The sequence below is a fragment of the Macrobrachium nipponense genome, chromosome 35 (genome assembly GCF_015104395.2).
Source record: "Macrobrachium nipponense isolate FS-2020 chromosome 35, ASM1510439v2, whole genome shotgun sequence".
NCBI lineage: Eukaryota > Metazoa > Arthropoda > Malacostraca > Decapoda > Palaemonidae > Macrobrachium > Macrobrachium nipponense.
In genome coordinates, this window is record NC_061096.1 from 51,882,877 (window position 1) to 51,907,510 (window position 24,634).

Here is a 24,634-nt window from a genome sequence, read left to right on the forward strand (position 1 = left end):
CAAGAATGATTCTCTCTCTCTCTCTCTCTCTCTCTCTCTCTCTCTCTCTCTCTCTCTCTCTCTCTCTCTCTCTCTCTCTCTGTTTAGTTGTAGCCAAGACGGATGCGGCTAATAAAAGGAATCTTATTTTCGGAGATTGGACAACCTACCTCTGCAATATAGGAATTCAAGTCAGTGTTTGACACACACACACTCTCTCTCTCTCTCTCTCTCTCTCTCTCTCTCTCTCTCTCTCTCTCTCTCTCTCTCTCTCTCTCATGAAACTTCAAACTTTCAGAAGCGAAGTAATGAACTTCAATCTCAGACCTTCCCCAGTTAGCTACTGGATGTGCCATGAAAATTTTCGTGACACTGATATTGCAACAGTAATCTTCAATTGACATTGTATTAAAAAGAAAAAAAATTATTGTAACAACTTTTATGATATCTTATTCAACTCTACAGAATGAATTGCTAATGAGTTATTACATAATGTTTCACTTATCGGCTTTGGTTGATTTTCAAAAACTAGTTGGCCTCATTAAATCTATAGACTATTATCTCGATTATGATTATTCTGACCTTTCATATCTCTCTCCCTTGACATATACATTTGTATAAACATCATGAAAGCACTCACATTTTCACAATATATCAAACTATCGCATTCCGCGTTGCCAGCCGATGTATAAATGCCTTTTACGAAGTCGCTGATGATATTTTAGTCAGAACATCGAATATTAGACGTGTGCGTGATGAATATGCCATTATCTGACTGATTTTTTTCCCCGCTCTGTGTTGAGTCATGCAAATGAGTCATATCATTAATACCAGTGGAATGATTATTTTCTCATAAACTTCTGAAATAAAAGGTAGCACTTTTTGTTTTATACCTTTTGTTTTATTCCGTGGTTCATTTGGAGGGTAAGAGAAAGAAAATCAATCGTAGGTGGTTCGACTTCTCCCCGGATATGATTACCTCTTCGAGTCTATCCCTTTTGCAGATCCGGACATTATTCACAATAGTTATTGTAATAGTTATTGAAACCAGTGATATCAAAATCTGACTTTGGAATCGAAGTGGTGGGGTCACTGAAGCGCCCGGTGGCATCGCATCTCGGCTCGTCTCTATACCCTTGTCTAACTCATTTTGTGATGGAGCTGTGGTTGAAATGTAATAAAGGAGCAGTTCCATAGGTTACAGCTTGCTCAAACAAGTGAGCAAGTACAGGCAATCTCGGCTTGATTATGATATGGTGTAGGTTGGGTTAAGAGCATGACTGTGACAACGGTAAGGCTGCAGTGGAATGAAAGGGCGAAGAAAGAGACTGAGAGCGGGAAGGGCCGCTCACTTTTAGCGTCTTATCACAGCTGCTTGCGCAAGAGGGCAATGGCTGGCGAGCAACGAGGTTAGACTGTATATTATGAGACACAGATACGAACTCATGCAGTTACATGAAGATTCATTTATCTGAATGTAATAAGCTGCTTTGTGATAAAAACCAAGGATGAAAGAGATTTACCAAAGTACATTTCAGTCGAAAAGAGTGCAGGCTTTTAAGGGCAAGTAGAAGCATAAGTTTCGTGTACCCAACACAGGAGAGGTCTGTCTGTCTGTGGTCTATTAAGCCGGGGATATAAGATGACAGGATAAAAAGTTCGGCTCTCCTACCGGCGCTTGCCCTTCCCCTCCTATTTGCTTTCACTTTTGAAGAAAGCACCCAAATCGTCCGTGTCAGTGTTTAAGGAAGGACTCGTAGACAGTACTGGAATTGCAAAAGGGATATTTAGCATCTTGACCGTATGGTTAATTAGTTTGAAGTCTCAGTCAGTTTAGTTCGAGATGAAGTAGAATGTCACAACAACCAGTACGAAGGTCATGTGTTCTAGTTTAATTTGATAGCACCAATACGAGTTACATTTCATGTTTCGAAAGTGATGACGTCCAAAAGTTTTATCCTTTAAAAGCAAGTGTTTTTAACATCTGTTATTCATTGAAGGAATGTACAACGGTAGTCAAGATAAATATCCAAAAAGTAGCCTTATTGTATTGGATCGACAGAAATAACAATAAATGACTGAATAATAAAAATCAAGGCGTGATGCGACGTGCAGCTTACTCGGGACGTGTGCAAGATTTTCCCCTCACACATAACCTGTAAACATTATATTCCTAACTTAACGTGAAGTGGTCTTCTTAATTAATACTCATACTTAGTACTACTTATACTAACAACGAGGTTCAAATAAAAAGGACACGAATTAAACGCGTCCATACACTCTCAGTTGTAAGTGGAAATACAGAATAATTAAACAGAACCGAAGCCTAAATTCAGTACACCAAATAAATTAAAACGTGCTCAAATCTATGGTCAAATAGAATCTTGTTTCTCCAACGAAAATTACAATAGATACGTTAGATTTTATTAGCAATAATTTTTCTGTACTTTTTAACATGCATATTATTTATTTTTAAGATTTTCATTCTAATGAATCATGAATAGCCTATCCTAAAATTCCTGTATCTTTAACTCAACACGAAACACTTTTTCAGACCTGTTTAGGCTCTTCCATAGACCTTTCCTGCCCCCCCCCCCCCCCCCCACAAACAAGACTAACTTACGTGAAGTGAGGGCACCAAAAGCTTTAAAACCTTTCAAAGATACACCAAGATACGTTAAGTCTCTTGCAGAAGGGGTCAGAAAAGAAAATCTGACGCGAAGAAAAAATGAGAAACGTATCTTCAACTTTGCTGTTGGGAAGAATGAAGTCGCGTTCATTTATCTTTCATAAGCATCTACAATGCATATTTAAGGAACATTCCACTGAGGGGTGAGAGATGTGTATTTCTGGTGATAGAAGTTCACTCTCGACGTGGTTCGGAAGTCACGTAAAGCATATTTAAGGAATATTATATCATCACAGCCCGCACTCACACTCATGAATGCAAAATTATTGTTTTCTTGAGGCCAAGAAGAAGACTAGATTTTCCTTTATGAAATAGGAGAAAGAAAGAGAAAGTGAGAGACCTGTGTTAATACAGGTGCCTGCTTGCCTGCTTAAGCTTGCTTGTGTACAAAGTGCGTGAAATATCACGAGAGAGAGGAAACGGATGCTGCGTAATATAAATTCTCGATGATATTTATGACCTTGTTTAGAACGAGACTAAAACTGTAGATATTTACTAAAGACAACTCAGAGGTCGCGATTAAGGTTTTACACATATCTTTGACATTGATTATGAACCTAATAGATTTGGTACCTTTAGGGTAAGTGACTATCTTCACCAAATTGTTTTGCACCATGACATGTTTGTCGGTCAGATGTTAATTTAAAAGTCAACATTGTGATGAAACTAAATAGGTACGTACATTTTTTTTAATTTCGCCTTTTTCCAATTCATAGATCAATATTGACCAAAACTTCAGAGTTTGATGGAACTTTGTTGTTGTATGTCCTGGAGGTTGGTGATGATCATAACTCAATACTTTTTTTTACCTTCATATGTTTTTCGAGATTACAGGTCAGTTTAAAATTTTAGAGTTAGAGGACTGTAGTCTTCAGATTCCTCCCAAGCTCTGAAGGTTGACAGCATTTAGAGGTTAAGGTCTTCTACCACCTCCAATTTGCTAGAATCTTTGCTGAGGAACTCTCCCAAAACTATGTTGTCCTTAGTCACTCTTACTGACTTTTACTTCTATTTTTCGGAAGTGGTATTTATTATAATGCTTCATTTCTACAAGTTTTTAGTAAATCGCATGATATCATGATTATATTTACAAGCAGTTGTTTAGTATAAATAGGTGTTGAATTGTAGTGACTGCAGTACTTTTGAAGTCTGGCTTGTTGTTGTTGTTGTTATTATTATTATTATTATTATTATTATTATTATTATTATTATTATTATTGTTGTTGTTGTTGTTGTTGTTGTTGTTGTTGTTGAAAACGAACGATTGAATACTACATTCTTCGGAAGGATGATTGGTCTACAATATATAAATTTCACTCGGCGAATCAAAGTCATACATTTATATCAAAATCCAGCAGAAAAGGGATCTTACATAGCAAATCTTATGGTCATAAATGTATTAGGATAGAATGCGAAGCCTTAGAATCTGTTAAATACCTTGGAGATGTAAATTCCTGCTTTTAAATGGAATGGAAACTTATTAGATGGAACGTCTTACCCTTCAATAACCTACGTTTTGGAACTTGCTGACTTTGCATCCGTCTTGATTGTGTAGAGATTTTTAATCATCAGCACCTAAATGAAACCTCTTGTGTTGTCAAGCGCGCTTCGTTATCATCATTACGTAAGGTGAGCGTGACTAAGAAATCGAAGAATAAAGTTCCACATTTGTCTTTAAAAGTCTCGCTCGAATCCCAAAGTGTTTGTGTTCCTGGCGGCGGGGACCGAGACGAGGGGCCTGGTGCAGTGTGAGGGCAGAACTTATCTTCTTCTAGAAGTGATATATATTTAGTTCTCATTCAGAATGTTTAGGTAAACATAAGGTAGGATGCAGAAAACATGATACCGGCAAAAAATAATTCGTGTTTTATTTTATTGCGCTGTGCTCTTTCAGTATAGGAATGAATGGCATATATATGCAATGCAAGATTATTATGTACGTTGCATTTGATAAAATGAGATCTTATAAATATGCCGCTCTTCTAACCTAATTATTTTAGGCAAAACCATATCTGCCTAATTACGACTCACTTCCTAAAATGTGAGAATAAACATATTGATTTTAGCGACAATAATTGAAAATATATTCTTGGTCTCTCTTGGCTTTATCTCCTTCAATATCTCATTCTCCGTGGAGAGAGAGAGAGAGAGAGAGAGAGAGAGAGAGAGAGAGAGAGAGAGAGAGAGAGAGAGAGAGAGAGAGAGAGAGAGCAGATGTGCCACGGGAAAAAACAAAGCACTGCATATAAATCCTGAATAGTTTTGTCTGTAGTTTTCGAAGGCAACTTCAAGACGTTGTAGAAAACTAAAAGAGAAACCTGTCAGGATTTGTACCCATTGCTACATATTTTCCTGTGGTACATCTACGCACACATACACTTGTGTATATATATGTTTTAAGTTTTTCATGTGTATGTAATATAACGAAATGAAAAACGCGCATAGAGAACCTGAGATGTTACAGAAAGGTGCTAAACGATAACAGGTGCTTGGTGACTGTCAGGCAAAATGAGTAAACTTAGTAACTCACCTCACGCCTCTTGACTCGCTTCCTTGTAAATGTTCAGAGGGCCAAGTTCTCCTCTTTTTCTTCTTCTTCTTCTTCACTTCTCCTCCTCCTCGTAACGCACCCAAAAAAAATACCGTTTCATGTCTTTGCCAAATTGATTCAGGGGATGGATTGTGTAACGAGAGGTTGGCAAAAATGGACTATTTATCTTAAAGAGCCCTTCATTATTATCTCTTTATTGCGCAAAGGCCGCCCTGTGCTCACCCAAATGCCAGGATTCAGCTTCGGGCGCCGGCAATATTTATGTTGGTACAAAGGATCAGTTGCGTTCGAGGAAATTTCCTGATTCTTCTTCCTTTCTTTCGGCACATGATGTTGATTGGCAGATAACGTGAATGTAAACTTGAATTTTGCATTCATGTACGTGCACACAAGTGCATCGAGTTGCACGGTATATGAATTATATTTATGAATGTTGCAACATTTGGATTTTTTTTTCACTACCCTCATGATTTAATGAGTTTTGAATCATCAGTGGGTGTCTCAAGTTATCGGATTTATTTGCGGGTTTCAGTAGCCCTCGCCAGGACATAATTATCTCCAAGGTCGCTCTAATGGGTCTTTTCTTGGACAATTATTCTGAAGCAAACGCTGGCAAGTGTAAAAGGGATTTTTTTATGCATCAAGTTATGTCGGTGTTAACTATTTTTTTATGTTTCTGTGCAGTTTTTTTTTCAGTTTTACTGTTTTCATATATAAAATGCCTCTTTTAATATGAACTGCTTTTTATTTTTTTGTAACTGTATACTTCGCACTAAGCGTATTGTTGAAAGAGTAGATAATGATGTGCTGCCATTTCCATAGATCTGGAAATTGACACCAATATGAAGAGAGTCTCCAGGTGAAAGTATTTCTGGCATTAAAAAGACTCACAATAAGCAATATTATCTGTTTGTTACGGTTTGCTTATAACGCTCTGACATCAAAGCATGTTCGAAGGATCCTACATGTCGTAAAAATATTTTGACACTAGCACTTGGATTTTCAAAGCATCACATACATTCTTTTCATTAGCTCTATATTTCGTAAGTACAAAAGAATCCAAAGTGAACTGCCTGTCACCGAGCAAGAGATCTGCCGTACGTGGAAAACAGCTGCATCTATTTTAGTTTCCGTAGACTTATGCGTCCGCCTTGGCAAAAATGAAGTCATTTTCTTGAGGGATTTTAGAAATATTGAGCGTGAAATTCATCCATGTGCTAAGCAAGAAGTGTAGCAAAAGGTTTGTGAAGTGGGAAAGGCAGGGAAAAAAGTTGCAGCGTATTAATGGATGTGTGAACGAAGGCTGATTCTTAGCAGTAAACAAATTAGTGGGTAAAGTACTCAGAGGGCTGGAAGGGTAAACTATTAAAAACTGTGCGTATAAAAAGCTGCCAACAACTAAATCTAGCACTAATCCAACCACGGTAGTAACCATGCTATTTTTGTAGACTGGCAAACCGTTTACGAAAAATTACTTTTTTGCCTTTGTAAATGCTTAAGTAAAGAAAAACAAGCGTCCTTCCCTTAGGGAAGAAGTAATTGTGAATATAAAACAAATTATCATATAAAATATGTTATCCCGCAGAGAGAGAAATCGGAAAATTGAGAGACATATTTTTATTGAATTTATCATCATTTTTATAAACCATAAAACGTGAAATAATGAACTAGGCGACAACTGCTAATCTTTCAATGATGTTATTTGCCAAATATAAAATTCATCATAATTTTGCGTGTGTTCGGGTACATTCTAAGCTTAGAGTAGTAGCTATTATTCTTCGATTAGTGTTTGATCTCATCGTAAAATAATGATTTTCAAATCAGTGCCATTGTTTCCTCTGTACACGTGTTCTTAAAGAATTGGCTTTCAGTTTTCGGCATGGCAATGTCAAGGTGATTTTGTTGATGACATGTTCCATTCGCTCGTTATTAATATTTGTTGGACTTTGGTCGCGATAGACCTCGGTGACAGGGACTAATGGCAGTGATCACACGGTTGGAATAACTATCTGACCAGTGACTGAGTCCGTTTCTTGTGAACAGGTTATCTTTAGAATGGATACGTTACTTTTCATCATCGATCGTCCTTTCTAGATTTGTCATCTGTCAGGGAACGGCGCCGTTCCGCCTGTCCGTCCGTTTAACAGAATGCAGATAGCTTTACTTGTGCACTGTGGGATGCCAGTCTTTAAGGAATTGTTTAGTTGGTTTCGTGTGTTCAGTTTCATCCCAAAATGTCGTATTTTTCATATCTTTTACAGCGACACTAATGAGCCTGCTTTTACTTTGTATCAAATCATCACTACACGTCAATGAAAGCAGGCAGAAACAGTACACAAACATTTTATGTATATGTATGATGTATATATATACATTATATATATATATAAATGCGCGCGCGCGTGTGTTGTGTGTACAATTAGCTAAAGGGGGTGCCTTGGTCGAATGGTATAGGTCAGGGCTCGAATTCGCTAGGTTTTTGGAGCGCCATCGGTCAACCAGTCCATCCAGTCCTAAAAAATAAATAAATAAAAAGAGCGCTGGGTATTAGCAACCTCATGCTGAGAGAATTTCTGAGAATGAGCTTCACTCTTCCTACACCAACCTCTCTAGAGGAGGAAATGCTTGTGAAAAAAAGTGAAAAACTGTATGATATATATATATATATATATATATATATATATTATATATATATATATATATATACATACATGTATAGTGCTTAATGTTTTCAGAAGGGAATGAGGCTTGCAGAGGTGGAGCAATACTGTGTTGAAGAAAGACTGTTAAGGCTTACTGGGATGCTGATTATTTTAAGTAAATATTTTTTTCCCCTAACAGTCATTTGTTTCCGTCTTGACGTTGTTTTATGGTTTTCCTCCTCTCTTACTTTTGTTTTGTTTTGTTTCCTTAACAGCTGGACTACAGTGAGTGCGGAGATGAAGCCCAACCATCTCCGAAACACATGAAGCTTTTTACGGATTCCCCCCCCCAAGCCCCGACCGTCAGTTCTGCTCGTCAACGACGTCCATGGCCAGTGATTCGGCGAACACGCCCTCTGAGGTGGGTCCTCATTCTAGTTCCTGCGTTTGCCTTTCATTCTAGCTTTGCTCAAAAGCCTAAAAAAAAAGTTAAGTTTATCTTAGTTTAACCAGACCACCGAGCTGATTAACAGCTCTCCTAGGGTTGGCCCTAAGGATTAGATTTTTTTTCTTCGCTGCTAGGGATTACAGCTTGTTGTGGGATCCGAACCACATTATATCTATAAATTAATTTTTAATCACCAGAAATAAATTCCTCTGGTTCCAAATTGACAGGCGGGTTTGCAATGAAAAGCCTGAAGCTCTTGCATTCTTTAGGAGGGAATATTAGCGAATCCTATAGAAACTCAAGTAGATGTAGGAGGTTATTTTTTGTCCGATTCAAGATAGGTAGAGGGAATTCCATTGAATGGACAGTAGTTACAGTCGAAAGTAAACCAACTGCTAACCGTTGGTGTGCCTTAGTCAGTACATGGCCAAATTCACAGTCAAATCGGAATGTTTCCATAACTTTTAATACGAACTCCCGCATCAAAAGCCTTATATAAACTTGAGTGACGTATGTGGTGAAATTGGCTTGGGCCACATAATTGAAAGTTACCAATATCGTTTGTAAAGAGTCGGCGAAGGGGAAAGAATGGATCATAGTGTTTTAAAGCGGGATTTTCACGTTGAAAGAAAGGATGAAAATAGGTTGGTGAAAGGAGTGTATCATTCGAAAGGGTTAGGAGGCATGAGTAGAGGAAGATCTAGCAAAAGATGGGTAGGTGTTGCTGAGGAAGTACCAGAAAGGAAGGTCATTAAGTTGTAAGGGATTGTTATGGTGTCTTTGAGGTATAATAAACAGGGGCTTCTTCATCCAAGATCCAGCAGTATGATGTGGCACAGACCCTTCTGTTTGTGTGTGTGTGTGTGTATTTCTCTCTCTCTGTTTCTCTTGCTGTCTCGGGTCATGTTCCCAAATGGAAAATGGCTTAATATCGAAACAAATTCATTATTATTATTACTGCAATACCTCCTTTGATTATTCATATATACTCTGTATAATCATTCCTTTATAGTTGTTCTGTAGCCAATACAGTTAATAGTACGATTGGTACTTTTATTCTGATGACGACTGTTATTATTCACCCTCAGAGTTTACGTGATGACGATGCCCCGAAGAGGCTGTGTCTAGTGTGCGGCGACATCGCCTCCGGCTTCCACTACGGCGTTGCGTCCTGCGAGGCGTGTAAAGCCTTCTTCAAGAGAACTATCCAGGTTTTTGTCCCTTTGACTTTACTTTTTTTGAAATGCTGTCTGATCTTTTCCCAACGCAATTGTTATTTACGTTTAACACTCCACGAAGGGGGGTGAAACAATGGAGTGGAGGCTCGGCCTTTCGACTTACTGTTCATTGCTTAGCAGACTGACAGAAATATAAGAATAAGTTTACAAAGAAGCTCGTATAAATGACAGATGGGGATTATAAAGGAAAATATGTACCTGGAATACAACATAGGTACATTTTTTCATTTATAATCTCCATCTGCCATTTATACCAGCTTTGTAAACTTATTTTTTACATTTCTTTCAGTCTGCTAAGTAAAGGACAGTAAAGTCCAAAGGCCTAGCACCACTCCATTGTTTTACTTTCCTTCGTGGATTTTGCCTTTATTTATATATCATCATGTTCCATATTTTCGTGATTCAATCATACATACATACATACATACATACATACATACACAGATAAACATACCTATATATATATATATATAATATAATATAATATATATATATATAGATATATATATATATAAATCATATAATACTATTAGTATATATATAGATATAGATAGATATAGATATAGATATAGATATATATATATATATATATATATATATATATATATATATAGTATATATATATATATATATATATATATATATATATAATATATATATATATATATATATATATATAGTGTGTGTGTGTAGTTTGTAATGCCTGTTGTTAATGTTTACATTGTCCTCCACAGGGAAACATCGAATATACATGTCCAGCTGCCAACGATTGTGAAATTAACAAGAGAAGAAGAAAAGCGTGCCAGGCGTGTCGATTCCACAAGTGTCTTCGCGTAGGCATGTTGAAAGAGGGAGTCAGGTATGCACGATTAGTTTTTATTCGAAGAACTTTTTGCATATTACTAAAGAATTTATCATAAAATCACTCCTTTTTTTTTTTTCCTTTTTTTTACGGTCCCCCTATTATTGATTTCGCCAAGGGGTCTGCTTTCATAATTGTGACACCGTCTCTGTTAAAGACTCTATGAAAGAACTAGTGTACAAATGAGGTAAATATTGACAATAATTTAAATAATATACAAACTTTCGCAACTGTTGCAGGCTAGACAGAGTTAGGGGAGGTCGGCAGAAGTACAGACGAACGTCTGACTCTCCCTTTTCTATGCACCAGATGCCCGTCAAAAAAGCCTCTTTAGAAGGTATGTACTGAAGAAAATGAACCTGGTTTTTATATTTCGTAATTATTTTTATATTTAAGAGGCAAGTGGTCATGAGTAACCACAGTTAGATTCACTTTATAGTTTAAGAACTGTGGAATCGAAAATTTCAATGATTAAGTTTGACAAAATGACATGTGGAACAGACATTTTTATATTATCCAATGATTTTATGCTTCCTTCTTTCAGATATCAAGTTATTAGCATCGCTACGAGCTTGCGAGCCGGAGTCGCTGTTAGCAATGCCAGATCCTACGGTATCAGACACTGATTATTTGACCATATCAACATTGGCAGACCTTTATGATAGGGAGCTGGTCTCCACCATTGGTTGGGCCAAACAAATTCCAGGTGAGTCCTCAGGCAGACACACTAAAGGAGTGGGGGCGGTGGGGGGTTGCATGCAGTGCTCATTGTCATTTTTGTTGGAGGAAGCATTGCCTCTTTTTCCCCTATTGTATGTAGTCTGTTTGCTAGACATTAAAGAAACAAAGTTTTTGGCATGTTGACCAAACTATTTTGTGGTATTTGGTACTTTTATGTAGCCTACATGTTGAGGTCTGGGCACAAGCGTTTATTGTAGACCTGAGTGTTTCATTTGAAAAAATTACTCAAGTCTGAGCTAAGGAACAGTACATATTTTCTTTCCCAAATCACCTTGCCTAACAGTCATGATAGATCAAAAAGTTGATAAATGTTGAGCATCATCTCTATGGAGCTGCAACAATGTTATCAATAACCACGGTTCCCAGTCAGTATATCAAAGTTTATCTTTTCAGTATTAACATAGGTTTCATAGTGAGTTTATGCTATTGAATTGAATTGAATATAGAATTTATGCAAAAGGCCAAGCACTGGTTTTTATGTCATAGTGTACCTCATCAATGTCTTGTAACTAATTAATCATTTCCCCTTTTCACTCACTCTAGTTTTCACTGTTTTCAGGGTTTACAGAATTAGCACTGAATGACCAAATGCGTCTTCTTCAAAGCACGTGGGGCGAGATCTTAATTTTGGGACTCGCCTACCGTTCTATGCCAGCTCATGCTCACACACTCCACTTCGCTCATGATTTCACGATAGATGAAAAGCAAGCAAGGGAGTGTAATGCCACTGAGCTTTTTACACAGGTTAGTATGCGACAGTTTCTTCACTTTACATTCCAGCTGGCCAGTTAGGTAAAAAAAAAATTCTGCCTGTCATGATGTTCATTGTAGTTGGCCAATGAGACAGAAATGATGCAAACATAAGACAAATAGTATGAATATATATAACCAATATAAAACTAGTAAATTGTTCAGATGAACGTGTAAAGTTTTCCTTACATAATCATATTCTTTATAGTACACTTCATTGTTTATTCACAATTTGTAGGATATATGTATTAATTTAAAATTGATTATTCAAAATTGTCTTAAGAACTATTCTGAAATGTGATGAGGAATAACAGAAGAATTTGCTTACAGGTTCTTGGTGTTGTTGAACGATTGGAACAGTGCAGTATAAATCGGGAAGAATTTTTGCTTCTGAAAGCACTTGTTTTAACAAACTCCGATGTGCGACTCCAAGACAACCAGGCTCTTCAGCGTCTGAGACAAAATATCCTCCAAGCATTACATGACACTGTGGCAACTCAAAGGTAAATGTCAAGAGATTCAAATAGAAACAACAGCAAAGATAAGCTCTAAATAAATTACTCTCTTGTTATGACTAACAACCATAAAAAGAAAATTAAAGAAGTCTTAACAGGTTTTGGGCATTCTTGTCTTGATATCGTTTGTGGCAAAAGATAAATAAGAATTCTCATTTTCATAGTAATACTTCAGGTACACAGTAGTCTCATCAGCTTTGGGCCTTTTGTCATTTACAGTCAAAATTCTCGAGGTATTGTTTAATGCTAGCTATATAAAAAAAACCTGTCAATCCTTGTTGAAAATCCCTTGTTTCTAGGATTTCCTTTTCATTTCAGATTACGTGATGGGGTTGTCCAAATGCAGTCCCTCTTACTGTGCTTACCTTCTTTGAGAGCAGCAGATGCTGCATTGAGACGGTACTGGCTTTCTGTGAGGCACCAAGGAGCAGTACCCATGAACAAATTATTTGTGGAAATGCTTGAATCACACATGCGGTGAATAGAATTCTTGTTTTAAAGACTTGAAAAATGCATTGTAGTGCAGTGAAAGTTATGAAATGTGATGCAAAATTTGAGTGAAAACCATACTGAACTAAACCAAGAATTTTAAAAATTCTATAAGATTGAAGAATTGTACCACATTCTTGTGCTTTTCGAGTCTTCCGCGAAGCAAGTGTTTTCCCAGCTGAGTGGGGGTTAGCCAAGACATTCAGTTTTTGTTAATGACTTTTGGAGACTTTTTAGAAGAAATGCTTTGTCCAGAAGAAAACTGAAGAAGAAATACTTTAAACCTAGAGTAAAAGCTTCTGTGTTGTCACATTCTCAGGTCATGTTGGCAATTGTGTTCAAACTAAACAAAAAAGAAAAAGAAGTGTTTAGATTAATTGTAAATACAATTGTTATGCAAATAATACACCCACCGAGCTGAATGTTTGGTGATGTTTGTGACATGGTCAGCGAATTTGTTCAGTGCACAGTAATCTGAAGCTTTTGACAGAAAGTAAGTCTATTGACTCATATATTTGCTGATCTCGCCTCACTGTTGGCAGTTGGCTCAGGAATAAGTAATACCACTCCAGCTGTGAGTTTCAAGCTGAAGTCACTGCTAGTAAATTACTATATGTTCATAAATGTATATAGTTGCATAAACATATATAAATATATTAATCTTTGTATCTCAAAGGTCTGTTGGCCTGTGGAAGAGTACAACTGCTTAAGTAAGAAGAATCCAAATAAAGACTGGTTTGTGCTGTCCTTTCACTATTTGAAGTGACTATTGTTGTGTCTTTTTTATATGTTGTCAAACAATGAAGTGGATAATGGAGCCATGGAGATTAACTTTCCAAGTTCTGGTGATGACTGTACATAAGAACAGTCAACAGTCAATCAGGTGCTAGTTATGAATAAATATATACATTTCGCTGTTCACAAAGAAAGTTTGATGCATTGTTGATGGATCTAATGTTTGAATGTCTTTATCAAAGGTTTTTCTTTGTGTTTTTAAGGTTAACAATATGATGATGAGTTCTACCTTTCTAAATCTCCCTGACTTTTGCCAAAATTTTAAACAGTTTTCGGTATCTATGTTAGTCTCGTAACATGTGAAATGTCATGTAAAAGCATAAGTAAGTTGCCTAATATTAATGTTAATGATATGCAAAGAAGTAAATCCCTGTAATGCACAATCATTACCACCAGTGCCATACTGATGGCCCAAGCACAGCATGTTATCAAAAAGGTGAAGACTTTCTTTGTTGCAATCTAAAAGGTGGATATTTCCTTTGTTTCAATCAAGAAGTTGGAGATTTTCTTTGAGACTCTCAACTGCAGTGAAAAAGGTGGAGACATTTTGTTACAGTCAAGAAGGTGGAGACTGCTTGCATGCTGAGCAAGAGACATAAATGGGTACTCACTGTGTTATCAGTAGGTTAAATCATGTGAAAAATAAGAATAGATATGTTAATAAGAAAAGTTATAGGCTATAAAACAAATTTGTTTTTTATGATTGGAGTCATCGTCATTCAGTTACTGTAATATGCTAATTTTATTTCTAATTACTCAGAATTATCCTGAGTCTCCTTAATTCCAGTAGGTTGCAAACGATAGACTGATTGATACCAAACTTGTTTAGCTTGTTTTCACCCATTTTTTTTTCAAATTTCATAGATCAAACATACAATGCAAAGCTTTGTGATGTCTGTATTCCATTCATAATAATTTATAGGCTATAAGCATTACTGCTTTACCAACTTTAAGGAACAAGATATTAACTTCAAAACAAAATTGGTAGCAGTGAAACAGTTGGAAATTGTATGATTTTGCTTTGCCAGAAATTGGAAGGAAGTTAAAAAGAAGTGTGTATGTTCATGGTCTAATTTTATTATAACTTTTAGTAAATAAGAGGATAAAGAAGCTTCAAGTTTGTGATAGACATCAATTTGTGCAATAAGGTCATGAACTGTCCTTCATGTCATGCTGAGTTATACTGTATAATATATATATATATATATATATATATATATATATATATATATATATACAATATATATATATATATATATATATATATATATATATGCTGTACATATACACACATGTGCATACATACACACTTTATATATTTACTTTATACAGTATGTATGTTTAGCATATATATACACTTGTGTATGTGTAATTTATGGTGAACATACTATTCTATTTGTGGGCATTACGACAAATTCTAGTTTATAAGGGCTCTATCAGAATGCTAAGATTACCTCAAAGTTTTTCTTGCCTTAAAAATGTATTTTAGCACATGAAAGTTTGTTATTTAGCTGTGACATATATATACTTTGCAGTTTACATTTGTGTATGTATATGTATGCATATATTCAAGGGTAATTGAGTACTTATCCTCAGTGTGTTTGAACTTTCTAGAAATGAAATATTAGGCCTTTAGAGCATTTCATTTTTAAAAATTGCCTTCTTACACGCTAGTTTATGAATTCCTTATATCTAAGGACAAATTTTTATCCAGTCAGGTGAGTCCTAGATGCATTTCATTGTTCACTGCTCAGTCCAAATTATATTACAGGCAGTCCCCGGGTTACGACGGTCTTGGGTTACGATGTTCCGAGGTTACGACGCTTTTCAATTATATTCATCAGACATTATTTCCAGGGTTACGACGCCTACAACGCTCATCTGGCAGATGAAATATGACACCAAAAATGCAAAATAATCAATATTTGAAGGTTTTTTGATGAAAAATGCCATAAGAATGCAGTTTACATAGTATTCAATGCACCCAAAGCATTAAAAGTAAGGTTTTCTTAGGATTTTGGACGATGTTCCGGCTTACGACGATTTTCGGCTTACGATGCGTCTCAAGTACGGAACCCCCGTCGTAACCCGGGGACTGCCTGTACATGCTTCTTAGCATAAATGTTTTTCACAGTGCTAAAGATTTTCGGAGGGGCATTAGTTCAAAGTTTGCTCATGTCATGTATAATCATTTTTTTCAAATGTAACCCCTCAGTCCTTACTTCAGTGATACATTTCAAATTTTGGTGAAGATTAAAGTGTAATGATATGGTATCTCTTTAAATTGAGCCATAAGAACTCTGAGCAATTTAGGTCATTCCTGACCCATACAATATACAGGTCATGTTTCCACAAAAGTTTTCATATCCATAAATGAAAAACATTTTCAATGAAAGGTTAATTATGTTTAAATGTAACAAGCCACTATTGTATAGTTTTTGAAATGTCTTATTGTCAGTGAAAATTACTTTTCTAAACACAATGCTGATAATTACTGACTTGCCCTTCTGTGTAAACACAATATATGTATGTGTGCTCTTATGTGTGTATTCTATATGCATGTCAACAGTAGAAATACTGGATGATATTTAAAATGTGTTGAATAATAGGGAAAAGGTAAGCCAGGGCTATACGGAATTTTTATTTCATAACTTATGCTTTACTTGTTGGCTTCCAAAGTGTAAATGCTCTCTTCAGGCCCTGAGGGGATTATTTTGTTAGTTCTATATTGACTGGAAATATCATGAAAACTAGACATCCATTGTTACTTCAAATTATACTACAGAAGACAATTATTTAATGTAGACATGAATACAGCCAGTTGCAAATAACTGCAGTAACTTTTGAAAAAATAATTCCTAAAATAGTCCATTCAAAAGATATCTTATAATTTATTTACCACATTTTTTCTCACCTCTCACACAAACTTGTTTGTAGTACATCTATAAATTTGCATGCATATACAGTTTTCAATACATTTATATCTATACACTTGATATAAGTACGTACGTACGGTGGTGTGTTTTGTCCCTGAAGCTGTTTTTTCAGAAATTTATGGTTTTGCAGTGAGATACATTTCTCTTTGGACTTTGCAAATTTTTTATTCTTTACAGCTCAATATTTACTAGATGGATGGTTTATGGGGATTTCTAATATACTGTACATACTCACATACATGAATGGTTATATGCCATACATTGAGTTAAAGATTTTGAAAATGCTTACACATATGCACTTCCATACAGTACATATTTGCATACAAACAAGTGTACAAATATACATAATGATAATACTGAAGAGAGGATGTTCAAAAGTAGAAGCACCCCTCCTTGTGAAGGAATAAAATTGCAATCCCATGGTCTGTACTTTTCCTTATTGATAACATTTTTAAGCATGATCACTTTATGTCTGTGAAACGTTTTTGAAAATATATTTGCAACTTATGTATATAAAGTAGCCTCTTGGACATGTGTGTTATGTGTTCCACTGCTTCATTGACTGTAATTCCGTCCGTTGGTGGTTCGTGTGGCCACAGCTATCTCAGGTTCCCAGTCAGGGTGGCACTTGAATAATAACTGAAGTAATACTATCTACATTATTCTTTTTGTGATTCCTAGTGCAGCAGCTTTTGATGTTGTTGTTGTTGTTGATGTTATTCACTGCAAAATCTTCTTGATGAATCTCGCTGGCTAAAGGATTATTCAAAGAAACGGTGATAAAATATAGAATCATAACTTGGATACAAGAACGCTGCTGCAGTGACTGGGTTAAGGTCACAAGTAAATAATGGTTCAGTTCATTTTGGAGGTTTGGGGTGGTACAAACATGTTCAAAAGATACCCATAATCATTTATAGTCATAAGTTATTGTACTGCTCAGTACCATAGATACTATATGTGTGTGCATGATGCATTGTCCATATGTATATACCTGTATAATATCATGAACACAGCTTAACAGTCATTTGTCATCTCTTGGTATTCTGTTAACAGATACTGGACAGTTGCTGCTTGAAACTGATTTCAGTAGGAAAGCAGCAGTTCTCCTGACCCAAGTCATTCATTTGTACACACATTCTCAGTTATTCATCCACTCACAATTTCACATTTACAGTCAGTCACACACCACTTCATCTTTAACATAACCATACAAATGACTATACCTTATGAGTGTAAGATCGAATCCTCCAATGTAATTTGTATTGAACTGGAAACCTGAGAATACCTGACTGGCAATGTAAATACAGTACACTGTATTGTAATTTGTCAAATGGGCACAATCCCAGCATATAGAAATATTTTAAAGTTAAGCATTTTGAGGTTTTGTGGTATGAATAAGAGGTTATTTACAAATATGAAAAGTTGTTTTCGGGAAAAGATTCATATCATCTTTGCTTCACCTGTGTTGTTATTACTCTCAGTACAGAAGTTCTGGGAATATGCTATATTTTTTATACAGTTTTTAAACCTAATCCAGTAAAAGGAGCACTTGTATTTTGGAGGCTTATTGTTATTTGTAAGAAAAAGTCACCAAAGTGTTGCAAACTCAATTTTATGGGCATTATATCTATTTATGGGTGTGTATAATATATATATATAAATAATATATATATATATATATATATATATATATATATATATATATATATATATATATATATATATATATATATATTATATATATATATATATATATATATTTATATTTATATATATATATATATATATCATATATTATATATATATAAATATATATATATATATATATATATATATATATATATATATATATATATTATATATAGTTATATATTATATATATAGATATATATATATATATATATATATATATATATATATATATATATATATATATATATAATATATATGTGTAGATATATATATATATATATATATATATATATATATATATATATATATATATATATATATATATATATATATATATATATCACTATATACTATATCACACTCATGTAGCTGTTTATAAACTGTACGTCATTGCCCTGAGCCAAATAATTGAATGGGTAATGACAAAGCAGTGGGAACATCCAATTTCTTTTCTTTTTTTTTTATTTTCAGGTTTTATTTTTTTCATACTGATACAGTAAACATGTTTATACCTGAATCATTAAGAGAAAAGTTACTGTAGGCGTGACTATATGCTCCTGCTTGTGAGTAAGCCTTTTGCCATTCATAAGTAGAATTCTTTAGTTTTATTTGGCTTGATAAGTATTCAGTTTTCTTTTTTCTTAATGCAATTCACTCTATGTAAGATTTTATCTTCTGCAAGATTGATCTCAGTAAATACTCGTGTGTTGTAAACCTTATGTCCTGTTCTAATCTTGACTAAAAGCAATATGGAGAGTTAGGCAGATAGGTCCTGGGTGGGGTTTGAATAAGAATGGCCTTCATAGAAGAATTGTGTAGAGTCTGATACTTCTCGTTTTTCTTTTTTAGGAAAGAATTATTTGTTGTCTTAACTGATAAAATATTTTGTTTTATGTAAGTTGAATATTTATGAATTTTATACTGAAGTGAACTAATGAATTCAAGGACAATGTCTGCTGGGTGCTGGCACCATGGGATTCATAGAGTTGTACTTAATGAGTTTGTGATAACATGGTGGTGTCGGTAAAGTATTAACACTTAATTTCTTTTTACTAAAGAGAGACTTACAAAATAGGTGTTTTAGTACATAGAATGTAGGCATTGTGAGAGGCTAGTTCATGTTGTAAGAGAAATTTTTTAAGTGTAATATGATAATGGTTGGGAGTCACCAGAAGCTTGCTTTTCTAGGGATTTTTTTTTCTTTGTCTTGTGGCACATGTACATAGAAGCAAATAATCGTTGATCAGCATCTTTGGATAAAGTACACTAATTTAAATAGGGGAAAAATAATAAGTTACTGTTGTGATGTAGAAACGCTTGACTTAAAAAGGCAGCATTTGTCAAAAAAAAAAAAGCATCATATCAGCATGAATAAATAGATTCTTTGAACATAGCATTCATATGCAAGGTGGAGACACCGAGAGGGTGCTTTTGCGTTTCCTTCATGTTTACAATACTGTTAAGTGATAGTTCCTGGTACAGTCCTGTCTTCACAGTGTCATCATTTAAAATTAAGGCCATCACTCTAGTACCCCATCCCATTGAGAACTGTAATTAAAGGATATAGATTTTGTTATAGTAAATTTAACTGTGTAAATCATCAGCTGAAAATTTTTCATTGTAAAAACAAAATAGTTATTTACATACTTGTGTAAGGAAGAGATTATCAATATATTTAAGACCAAGTACATCCTATAGAAGAAGCAAGTACATTCTTTAAGTTATTAAAGAACAGGTTCCCATAATTTTATCTACGCAAGGAAGGAATGCCATTCCTTTTTATTACTGTTGTTGTTAATTTTTGTCTTTGTCTAGGACATGGCTGAAAGTTTGTATGTGTAATAATGAAGCCTTAGCTGCTATATACCCATTATAAACTAACTGTTGATTATGTACAAAAATGTGATATACTATTAAATGTGTTATTATATGCTACTGTTCTTTTCTTAAACTAAGTAGCTGACAAACTATGTAGCCTGTGACCCTGCCCACTTCCTCCCTCTCATGGATATAAAAATCAAAATACTTACAAGGGGTAAAAGCAGTCCCTTACAAGATCAGGAAAGGCTCTGAGGTATATTATCCTTAAGCTATCTAGTTGTGTCTTGGTCTTATCATTTTGGTCAACCACTTCCTTTGTAAAGAGAATGGTGTATGTAATCTATGTTCTCCAATTTTCTTTATTAATTGTTCAAGGTACAAGTCATAATAATCGTGCCCAGTTCATGCGTGATACAATAATCCATAGACCTTTTTATTCAGTTTAATGTTTATTTTTAATCTTGATATATATACCATTTGGGATTCAGAAGAACTCTTAAGCTGCAGTTTATCCCATAGTTTTAGTCCAAATAACAATCAAAATCAGTAGGTACACTAAAACCTCAAAAGAAATGTAGCATTTCCAAAATGTTTAGTCCATGTTTCTCGTGTAACCTCGCTAATAATGCCTTTAGAATAATTCCTTAAAGTCAAATAAAATGCCTCTGTTGATGCTGTATTTGAAAAGTCTCGTCACTCACGCGAAAGTGCATTGCTCTGTATATGTAATATACCATTTTATGCATAGCATTTTGGTACTGTTAATGAAATGCAATAATACTGTTCAGTCATGGGGGAGCACTTTTGTCAGCTAACAGATATTAAATGAATACTTCTCCTGTTGCATTCATCTTAATGCTTCTGTCAGTGTAAATAATCTATTTTTTCAGCTCATTCAATCATTTTGTAACTGAAAGAACCGGTAAAAGATCCTTTTAAAACGAAGCCGAATGGTAATTAGGAAATACAGTACTTCACTAAGTCATAAGTAGACTGATAGAGATGGAATGCATGAGGTGTATTACATGCCTACCTTTCCTTCCTTCTTTATATGTGGTTACTAAAAAATGATAACAATGATGATGTAGGAGAGATCTTAAGAGAGAGAGAGAGAAAGAGAAAGAAAGATATTTTTGCTAAATATATATTTTGGTAGTTTTTTTATTAATTTATCTTTAAGGCAGCTATGGGCAGGGCCATTGGCTCCATGCTAGAGGAAATTTGGAATTAACAGGATGTCAGCATTAAAAGTTGTTATGGTCCCAGACAGTGTATTTGCATAATTGTATATGCATAGTTGTTAGTAAATATGAACTGTATGGTTATTATTCTGTAGCTGTGACTTAGGAATTATCCTCTATTTTGTTTGTTGTGAATATATAAATATATATAAATACATATATATTTGTGTATATATACAATATATATGCATATATATATTATTATAAAAATATACCTGAAGTGTGAATGGTGTTTACACTGTGCATACAAAGACGATGCTTTTCCATGTCCTGCATCGATTTATCATCAGGTCCATTTGTCCCTATATTCTTTACTGTATCAGTCTATGCAAGAAATGATCAGTTGACTAGAGAACTGCCAAAATATCAGATGTACACCATTGTTACCCATGTTTTATTACAGTTTCCTTTTTTGTGATATCATCCAGTCATTATTATTGTTATGAACTATATACAGCATATATTTTTTTCATTTTCACTTTAGAAAATCTTTGAAAAGTGTACCTAAGTCAGGAAATGAAAATTTTAAAAAGGACAAGAAAATTCAAATAAAGTTGGCCTTCCAATTTGTCAGTCTCTGGTTTAGGTTAGTGAAATATGTTGCTGTTAACAAAGCAATAAATGGTCAAGGTTATAAACTGTTCTTTTTGTAACCTTTTTATGCATTCTGTTTTAAGTGACATAAAGCCTTATCTAATGTGAACTGAGCATGTCAATTAGTTTCTCAGGTCACTGGAAGATCTCTCCAGAATAGTTTGGACAGGTATAGAATTGGAGAAATCATAGTCGCCCTAGGTGGGCTTTCAAACATTATTTCTATTATAATTAAAGAGATTGTTCATCTAGTTCACTTGGATACATGGATGCCTGCCATTACTGGATGGTCAAATTATAATATTAAATGATAATGGTCACCATTAATATAAGCATGCCAGTCTGTATAACAAAGATTAAATGAGGAGTTGGTGACATAAAAAGAATGTGACTGCTTCTTTAACCTTTTGCTCTGATTATTTTCCATAGCCGAGAAATTCGAGATAAACTAGTAAGAAATATAGTTATTACTGTACTAGTCACATACTCGTATGAAATTACACAACCGCAAAGCATTTTATAAACATTATGATATAATTCAGCTATGGATAGCGGATGTATACTACTGGTATTTTTCGAGGGGGCTGTGTAGAGGATAAAATGAAGCACGAAAAGAAAAAAATCTGCAGATCTCAGAGGGGGTTAACAAAAAATATGGACTATTGCCATATATATCGTAATGTCCAATGAATGTCCCAGGAACTATCAGCCAAACAAATTTGGTCACAATCTCTGTTAGTGGCTCCGAAGCTCTTGACTGCAAGATAAATCAGACTGAAACGCCAGAGCTGATCACCATAGGAAAACCATTACGTCAGTTTTAATTATTCAGAAAGGGATCCTCATTCCTGATAGGAGAGACAGCAAGCCCTTGGTCGCTGACTAGAGCACTCAAGGAAAAAAGAAGTTTATAGAGTTATGCATTTTATCTTTATATGAGGACTACTATTCCAAACCGGAAAATATTGTGCAAAGTTGTAGATGAATTTAAAATTGAGTCGAAGTGTGCCAAGTGATGTTAAAGAATGAAAGATGACTGGCTGGTAAAGTGTATATAAGACGAAAGTTTTAGGGGAACGAGGGCATGGAGACCAAAAATACACATTAGATATATTAAGTAAAAGAATTACTAGAGAGGAAGGAAAACTATAGCTGAACGGGAAATAGTTTAATGTAATTATATACATACATATATACATACGTACATACATATATATATATATATATATATATATATATATATATATATATATATATATATAAAAGGTTTTTTTTGCCACGAAGGAAAAAATGAAAAAGCGAGATAGCCAAGTACTTTCGGTCCTGTTCAGACCCTTTACTGAGGCAAACTGATTTTACAGATAACAACATAGTCATAAGAAAGCTTAATATACAAACTGGCACTACAAGATTAGCAAGCAATAAGGGCGATTTTCACTCTACAGAAAGGAGGAGCCGCCTGAGGGAAGCCACACCTTGAAGGATACACGCAGTAAACAAGTGATTTTCCCAGAAAACAGTACATTTTGAAAAAACACGGGAGCATATACAATTTAATATCGTGCATTTTTTACACAAATTTTCCCCCCAAAAAATTATTATTAATGAAAAGACAAAAGAAAATATAAATGTATATATATCGAGCAAGAGAAAGAGGGAGAGAAAATATCGAACCAGAGAGAGAGAGAGAGAGAGAGAGAAATAATAACTATATACATGTGGGACTAATTTATTAGTTGTTCATTTATTTTAAGGTCCTTCATAAACATCTTACAAATATGTGGGTCCAAATGGTACTTTCCCAAACTAAGATTTAGGTTGTTTTTATTAGTGATTTGTATAATTGCCGATTCCAGTAAATTTCTTGAAACATAATCATTAGATCTAGCAATTACCGAGGCATCACCCCAATTAATACAATGAGATTTTTCACTCAGATGGATAAACAGTGCATTTGAAGTCTGGGCTGTTCTAACTGAATACATATGCTGCTTAATCCGTACACATAAATTTTTACTTGACCAACGTAAAACGATGGGCAATCCTTACAAGGAATTTTGTAAATGATGTTGTTATTTGTTACGGGACTATTTTTAATTAGCATATCTTTAATGGTATTGTTATAAGAGAACACTACATTAACATTAAACGATTCAAATATTGATTTTATGGTTTCAAATCCACGAAAATAAGGTAAGCTAAGTACATTTTTAGGCATTTCTTTTTCATTAATAGCAACATTATAAAACTTTTTGTGAGCTTTTTGATAACATAAATCAATTAAATGAGGTGGGTAGCAGAGATCGTTTCCTATCTTTTTTATGTGTTCTATTTCTTGGTCCAGATATTGTGGACTCGTGATACGCAAAGCGCGTAAGAACATAGAAGAAAAAATTGAAATTTTAATATTAAGATGGTGGCCAGAATAAAAATGTACATATGTTAAATTATTTGTGGGTTTTCTATAAATACTGAATTTGCATTGGAAAGATTCTCTATGTATTAATACATCTAGGAAAGGGATGACATTGTTATTTTCAATTTCAACAGTGAATTTTATGGATGGCACTAAATTATTCAATTTAGACAGTAAATCATTTACATCGATACCACCAGGTATCATCGACATATGTTCGGAAGTCAAGTAA

The 24,634-nt window shown here is 34.5% G+C and overlaps 1 protein-coding gene across 1 annotated transcript in view; it reads left to right on the forward strand.

The window, feature by feature from the left end:
* LOC135208760 (steroid hormone receptor ERR1-like) overlaps positions 1-14,936 on the forward strand; it is a 363,044-nt gene extending 348,108 nt beyond the window's left edge. Inside the window, 9 exon segments of the mRNA XM_064241268.1 lie at positions 8,137-8,205; positions 8,208-8,282; positions 9,398-9,520; positions 10,282-10,406; positions 10,649-10,746; positions 10,954-11,115; positions 11,710-11,894; positions 12,231-12,403; positions 12,734-14,936. Of these exon segments, the coding sequence (XP_064097338.1) occupies positions 8,137-8,205; positions 8,208-8,282; positions 9,398-9,520; positions 10,282-10,406; positions 10,649-10,746; positions 10,954-11,115; positions 11,710-11,894; positions 12,231-12,403; positions 12,734-12,896 (1,173 nt within the window). The 3' untranslated portion in view covers positions 12,897-14,936.
* The last annotated feature ends 9,698 nt before the right edge of the window (positions 14,937-24,634 follow it).